At 54.5% G+C, this 7,816-nt stretch overlaps 1 protein-coding gene across 1 annotated transcript; it reads left to right on the top strand.

Moving 5' to 3' along the window:
* Nucleotides 1-1,063: 1,063 nt before the first annotated feature.
* Nucleotides 1,064-6,374, top strand: LOC119275203 (expansin-B6-like). Its single transcript, XM_037556008.1, has 5 exons — nucleotides 1,064-1,304; nucleotides 4,037-4,176; nucleotides 5,253-5,445; nucleotides 5,550-5,659; nucleotides 5,739-6,374. The coding sequence occupies exons 1-5, from the start codon at nucleotides 1,064-1,066 to the stop codon at nucleotides 6,246-6,248; spliced, it is 1,194 nt and encodes a 397-aa protein (XP_037411905.1). The 3' UTR covers nucleotides 6,249-6,374.
* The last annotated feature ends 1,442 nt before the right edge of the window (nucleotides 6,375-7,816 follow it).

Raw genomic sequence — 7,816 nt, 5'->3', positions numbered from 1 at the left:
CCTCCGAATTCTTTTATGTATGATTGGTTTATCTTTGCAAGTCTCTTCGAATTATTAGTTTGGTTTGGCCTACTAGATTGATCTTTCTTGCAATGGGAGAAGTGCTTAGCTTTGGGTACAATCTTGTGGTGTTCGATCCCAGTGACAGAAAGGGAACCGATACGTATTGTATTGTTGCCATCGAGGATAAAAATATGGGGTTTATATCATATTGCATGAGTTTATCTCTCTACATCATGTCATCTTCCTTAAAGCATTACTCTGTTCTCTTGAACTTAATACTCTAGATGCATGCTGGATAGCGGTCGATGTGTGGAGTAATAGTAGTAGATGCAGAATCGTTTCGGTCTACTTGTCTCGGACGTGATGCCTATATACATGGTCATACCTAGATATTCTCATAACTATGCTCAATTCTATCAATTGCTCGACAGTAATTCGTTTACCCACTGTAATACTTATGCTCTTGAGAGAAGCCACTAGTGAAACCTATGGCCCCCGGGTCTATCTTCCATCATATTAATCTTCCAATACTTAGTTATTTCCTTTGCCGTTTATTTTACTTTGCATCTTTATATCTCTTTATCATAAAAATACCAAAAATATTATCTTATCATATCTATCAGATCTCACTCTCGTAAGTGACCGTGAAGGGATTGACAACCCCTTTATTGCGTTGGTTGCGAGGTTCTTATTTGTTTGTGTAGGTGCGTGGGACTTGAGCGTGATCTCCTACTGGATTGATACCTTGGTTCTCAAAAACTGAGGGAAATACTTACGCTGCTTTACTGCATCACCCTTTCCTCTTCAAGGGAAAACCAACGCGGTGCTCAAGAGGTAGCACAACCCACAGGTACCAATCTGAGGTTTTGGAGGAGATGGTGCTGGTGAAGATGTTGAATGGACGTATCACGAGGCCATCATTGCATGAACATGGAGGGGCGCCGGTTGGCCTCCTCCAACTACCTATAAGAAGGAGAGGGGGCAGAGCCCCATCCCATCTATGTCTTCTCGCTCATTCTCCTCCAATCCTGGTCGCAGCAACCATCTTACCGAAGCAACCATGGCACTAGTGAGGAGGTTCATCGTCGAGGAGAAAGGCAAAGCCCCCACGGAAGAGCCGGAGGTGCCTCCGCTGAAGAGGGGGCGCGGCCGCCCTCACAAGTCCACCATGACATCCACGGGGGTTTCCCAGGGGCGCGAATGCGCCCCGCTGGGGATCCGCATCGGCTCCAGCACCCGTGGGAGGAATTCTTCCCGTGAAAGCGGTCGCGGGATCCGCAGAGCCGAGGCCGAGGGGGAAGGTGCGTGGTGGCTGCCCAACCACTTTGCCTGCGGGCCCACTCGAATGACACGGCCCGCGAGTTCATGGTTTGGATGGAGAGGCCGCTGGGCACCAAGATCCGGTTCTCGTGCTCCTTCGTGGAGGAGCTGCCGGCGGGAGGACCCGTCGAGCTGTGGTTGCAGCCAGATGGCTGCTACACCGGTCTTCGTGGGCGGAGGTTGAGGCCACCCCCTCAGGCTACGTCTATCTGACTCGTGGGTGGCAGACGCTCGCCCACGCCCGCGGCCTGAAGGGGAGGCACACCCTCTACTTCAAGTATGACGGCGCGATGACGCTCTTCGTCAAGATCTTCGAGGAAGACAACAGACGCCTAGAATGTTGACCGGAGAGCGACAGCAGCGGCAGTGACCATCCCTCTTCCGACGTTGACGCCCTCGACGGCGAACTTGCCCTTGGCGACGGCTGCAATGCCTCTAGTGGCGACGATGCTTCCTTCGGGGAAGGCTCGAGTGACGGCAACCACAGTGAGCCGCCCCGTCGCCGCGCCACGATCAAGGAGGAGGAGGACTCCGACTAGGCGTTGCGGCGTCGGGGCCAGTGCCTCAGGAGCTGCGGCCTTTGGGAGGCTGTTTCTTTCATTTTTATGTACTACACCAGAAGTCATGAAGGGCCCCGCGGGGCATGTAAGAAATTGCGCCGCTCGCGCCTTTGGCTTAATGTTTTATTGCGTTTCTGAGTCATGTTGACGTCTCTCGTTTAAGCACAAGCCCTTTTCTCCTCGCAATAGCTTAGCCCCCTGCATCACCGAGACCTAGTCCCCAGGTAAGCTTCCGTCGTCGCTGGTATGCCAGGTCGCGATGCCATGTGCAAGGCCAGGAGGTGAGGGACCCGAGGTCCGGTAAGAGCTCATGAGGCGCAATGCTCAGGGGGTCCCCCTTGACACGCAGGTAGCTTTCGGGCGGGAAAGGATTTTCGCCTAAACGAGATCGCGGAAACAGAGGTGTGGTGTCAATAGTAAGGCTCGCGCCTGGCGCAGGGAAAGTGACTTAGCTCTGGGTGCTCATGATTCACGAGGTGTTCCTGCGTCGTGAGGGTGTGCTTTTCCTGGATCCTGATCCTCCGCTTTTGTCCTGAAATGCATCAAGGCAAGCCCTGATAGGGGTGTGTGAGAGGACTGGCGTACTTTAGCGTTTCGAGCGGCACCTATGTGGGCGGGCCGCGCCCGGCTTCCCGTGCCCTCATGCGTGGTTTGCCCCTCCTTTTCTTGCTCACCAAGGCGCTCTATGTCCTCGGGACCTGGCCCTCAGACAAGCTCATCCGCCGCTGGTATGTCAAGTCGCGATGCCTGGAACAAGGCCAGGGAGAGGGCCTGAGAACCAGTAGGGGCTCCTGAGGCATGATGCTCAAGAGCCCCCCTTTAACATGCAAGAGGTTTGCATGAAAAAGGAGCGGTTCGCCTTGCAGATGTGCCCAGGAAAGGGCTTTAACCAGCGACACACAGTATACAAAGCAATTTTACTTAGCCTTTTGCAGACAAAACTGCCGCCTGATCGAGGTGGGTCTTCCTGAGGCGGCAAGGTGTCGTCAAGGCCGCACAAGCGCCTACCTCCTGAGGTTCCTGCGTGTTAGCCAATTACGAAGTACGAGAGGCGATGCATGCTTTCTGATCTGCTCATGATCGTACCGTGAAAAAGACAAAGGCACTAAGGGCTTGGTGAGGTGACGTGCACGACACCGGCCCGCGAGCCAGAGCTTAGTCTCTTAGGTTTTTCAACTGTGTAGGGACGGGCCCGAGCACATGCGCTGTGCCGGTAGCCCCCTCTCATGGGACGTTCAAGGGGAGATCTGGCAACGCGCGAAGCCGGCAGAGGCGACTCCAGAAGTAACATACATCAGCCATAGGGTTAGCAGCCACAGAAGCTTATGAAACTGTAACTAGTTCAAGGTACATGAACGAAATGACATGACTGTAGGGGCGTACCCTCGCAGTCTGAGGATAATGTAGCCCGAGGGGCGCCCTCAACTGAACAATCCAAAAAGTCACCTGGCACCGGTGTTGTAGAAGCGTCGAGGTAGCTGAAGAGGCGTGCCATGGAGATTGCTCCTCATGAATCGGGCGGCTCCGGAGGCCTGGGGGGCTCACGAGGTTCCGGGACCTCCTAAGACGCGACCGTCGAGCGCCTGGCCTCGTGAGACGCCATGGCACGCTTTGCCAGGCGCTGGTACGAGGCACCCACGTTCAGCAGGCCGAACGGCATGCGAATGTAGTTGCAAGGGTAGCCCCCACTCCGGCTGACGCGCGACGGTCAGAAGAGGTCCTGTGAAGCGGCCCCATTGAGGCCCGGGATGTTGACGCAGACGTGCAGCTCGCCACCCACGTCGGGGGCAGCTGCTGCACTGGCGGGTCGTACGGGGGGACGCTCGCCGCGCATGGCTTGCGCCTCCTGAAGCTCCCCGATCGCCTTGGCGATGAATTCTCGTGCCCCTGGCGCCTCGCGTCGTCCTCCCTGCTCGCGGGGGCGCGCATCGAAGCACGGCTCCAAGTGGTGCCCGAACACCTCCTTCATCGCGTTGGTCGAGTCAGAGGCTCTCCAGACGGAAGTCCCCGAGCACATCCAGAAGGAGGCGCCAAGCGCGCCTTCCTATGCGGGAGGGAGAGGCGCCCCGGCAGCGGGCGCGGAGAGGCGATGCCGGCGGGCTTCTTGGTCTCCAGACGGTTCTCGGGGAGAAGCTGTTTCTTCTTCGTGGGAGTGGCTTCGGGAGGCAAGACGCCGCCTTCGTCATCAGAGTTCTCGGCTGCCGCAGGCGACCATGATGACGCAACTGCACCCTGGCATCTTGAGGACGTCGTAGCCATGGTAGGTTGCAGCCATGAACTTGGCGAGGGCACGGTATTCGAGGATAGCGTTGTACGGGAGGCTGATGTGGGCGATGTCGAAGTCGATGAGCTCAGTGTGGTAGTTGTTGCGCTTGTCGAAGGTGACAGGGAGGCGCACCACTAACACTTCGGTTTCATTTTTCTTTCGAGACGGATCAATTGCTTGGCTGATTGGCTAAGGTGAGAGAAGATGAAGATGGATGAAAAGAATGAGGGGTTTGTTTGCAAATTTGAAGTGGGGTTATGTTCTATCCTCGGATCCTGATCAAACGGTCAAAAACGACATATGACTGATACATCATCATCACCAATTGTGATTTTTATAGTAGAGAAGAGAAAATGATTTTGAGACGGGCGGTAACTGTATGGTTGCGTGCCCATATTTTGTTGTTGCGGTTGCGGACTTGCAGCCACCCAGAGGATCAATCGATGCGATGCGAGGATGAATTATCACTCTAGAAATGGCGGATACGATGATTGCCTCCAGAGTTCCATTGATTCGAGGTGGATGCTATTAGTTTCCGTGTGGTATTGTGATCGACCTGGCGCTGGCGGGGGCGATGGTGGGTCGTTCGTCCCCGTGGTTTCCCACCGCATGTGCTGGGATCAACAACCGCGTTCTCAGCTAATCCACATCGAGTTGCCCATCTCAATCGAAATCATCAACACCCCAACCCCAAGAGATTATTTTTGGGTAAATCATTGGCCGGTACGCACCTGTCCATACCAACGTAACATGGCATAGCGGCCGAGATGCGATTTTTATAATGGCGATGCTCGTGAACCGAAGCCTCCAATCCCCCATGATTTCCTCCCAACCCCATGTGAGCATACGACCGGTGAGCCACAGCTCCTCCGGTGCAGTGCAACGGCCGTTGCCGATGGGTGGTGGGTGAGGGTGACGACGCCGGTCCAATCGCCCGCCCGCCCGCCCCGCGGCCGTTCGTTTTGCCTGCCTATAAATAGTCCGGCAAAGGTCCTCCTCTTGGACCATCAAGACACAGACCAGAGTCCACAGCACAGCAGAGCACCACCACTACTACCACCCCCAGTGGCAACCCTGACAAGGCTCTAGCAGCTTAGCTGAAGATGGCCGGGCTACTCTCTGTCAAGGCCGTCGCGCTCGCCGCCGTGCTTGCTGCCGCGTATGCCTCTTGCGCCGCCGCCGAGCAGCCGGGGGCGGCGGACCTCGACGCCTCCGCCGTGTCTTACAGCTCCGCGTGGCTTCCGGCCAGAGCGACCTGGTACGGAGCGCCCAACGGCGCCGGGCCCGACGACAACGGTACGTGCCTGCCCATCGAGCCGTGTGGGTGCTTTTGATGCAGCGATTGCTCTCTGTTCTAATGCCGTTGCTCAATTTGGTTCACCGGCGTGGTGTACATGCAGGCGGCGCGTGCGGCTTCAAGCACGTGAACCAGTACCCCTTCTCCTCCATGACCTCCTGCGGCAACCAGCCCCTGTTCAAGGACGGCAAGGGCTGCGGCTCCTGCTACCAGGTATGTATATTGTATAGTACACTGTACTGCACACACTTATCAGTCATCAGTGTGTTGACTTCTTGCCTTGTGCTTTCAGATACGGTGCAGCGGCGACAAATCCTGCTCCGGCAAAATCGAGACGGTGATGATCACGGACATGAACTACTACCCGGTGGCGCAGTACCACTTCGACCTGAGCGGCACGGCCTTCGGCGCGCTGGCCAAGCCGGGGCTCAACGAGAAGCTGCGCCACTCGGGCATCATCGACATCCAGTTCCGGCGGGTGCCCTGCAACTTCCCGGGCCTCAAGATCAACTTCCACGTGGTGGACGGCTCCAACGCGGTGTACCTGGCGGTGCTGATCGAGTACGAGGACATGGACGGCGACGTGATCCAGGTGGACATGAAGGAGGCCAACTCCGGGTCGTGGACGCCGATGCGCGAGTCCTGGGGCTCCATCTGGCGGATGGACTCCAACCATCGCCTCCAGGGGCCCTTCTCCATGCGCATCACCAGCGACTCCGGCAAGAAGCTGGTGGCCAACAACGTCATCCCGGCCAACTGGAGGCCCAACACCGACTACCGCTCCTTCGTCCAGTTCAGCTGATCCGAGTCCGACCGGCCCATGGGCGGCCACGTGCGGCTGCATCATGCGTGCATGCGCTCTGGCGGTCTGGCCCCTCTGCTGGCTACGTACAATTAATCGCTCGGCCGATCGAAATCATTTGCCTTATTTTATTTTTTGTATTTGCTTGGGATCAAGGAGCTCGAGATGCCGTCTGTCTGGTGTCATATGTGGGGTCGTCGTCGTCTAGCGTCTTGAGCATGTGTGGGAAATGCGGGAGGGCATAGTTTGCATGTGCTCTCCCGCCCACTGACTCTGTGTAGAGTACCATACATGAGATGACACTACCGGTTTGTAAGCAAATCCAAGTTATTATAAATTATATACGTACAGTTTTTTCTACTACTTATTTCTCCGAGTCTCTTCTTATCAGCTCCCGCTTTTTCATATATATATTTTTTGAAACCAGGCAAAAGCTTTGCCAATTTCATTAGGGAGAAGAAAGTGTGTATATATAAAGAGACGGGCCGTGGCCGAAACGAATGCGTTACTCTCCTAGAATTACAACTCTAAGGTGGTTTGCTCCGGCTTTGACCTAAAGGGCTGCTTTTTTCTTGATGTTGGAGAAGATGATTGTAGGCCTTTGTCGAGATATGACGAAAGATCCTAGCATTGCGCTCGTTTCAAAATTGCCAAGAGGCGAGCATGAGAATGGACGTGGTAGATTTAGACGCTCTGCCGTTGTGGTGAGAGACCGCCTCCCACCATTCAAGAATGGGAGTCGTGGTTGCGCCGAGAAAGGGGGTCGGCATTATGCCATCCAACCCAATCATTCACCATATTCCAAATCCGCACCAAGTGTCGACATTTGAAGAGCAAGTGAGCCGCCGTCTCCTGTTCTCGTGCTTGCATTTTCGCAATGAGACATCCGAGTTATACTTATATTTTCATAACTTGCAAAGACTGCTTATATTATGTGACGGGGGGAGTATGTTCCATCATAACGGATGAACCAGCTCCAAGATTGAGGATTTTGCCTCCATGGCCCCATTCATGGACTCCAAGCGATGCATTCATGTAGGGGTCGTGCGGCTCGGAGTTGTTTGCTACTTTTGTACTCCTACAGTACAAGCGGATATTCAGCTGATATTGTGATAAACAGTACGATAGCTTTTCAGAACAGTGCCAGCCATCAGTCGGAGCAAAGGGTGTGCAAAAGGGCCCAGTTAGTTTTCATTGTATGATCTGCCCATCCAGAAAAAGTATCAGCATAATCATCACGAGCACCAAAGCGAGCTTACTTAATTATTTTTGAGTCAGTGATTAGTGCAGCCAACAAACGTGTAAAGCTCATCAGTATAACCGTCAGTCTTAGCTGTGTAGGAGTTCTCTTTTTGCGACAAGGAATAGAGTAATCTGCAGATGTTCATCGGTGATTTCTCCCTTTCATGAGAAAGTCGGCAACATGGCCGCGCGCTTAATATTCACTCCAACACTACCTTCAGACTTCTCTAGATTCTCGCCGTAATTACTGGCGTTTACGCCCTCACTGATCTCAGGGGCTGACTGCAATTAAGGTAGTACGTAGATTCACTGCAGGTGTGCGGCGC

Source organism: Triticum dicoccoides, chromosome 1A (genome assembly GCF_002162155.2).
Source record: "Triticum dicoccoides isolate Atlit2015 ecotype Zavitan chromosome 1A, WEW_v2.0, whole genome shotgun sequence".
NCBI lineage: Eukaryota > Viridiplantae > Streptophyta > Magnoliopsida > Poales > Poaceae > Triticum > Triticum dicoccoides.
The sequence above is the reverse complement of the archived record's forward strand: the minus strand, read 5'-3'. Positions and strand labels throughout refer to the sequence as shown.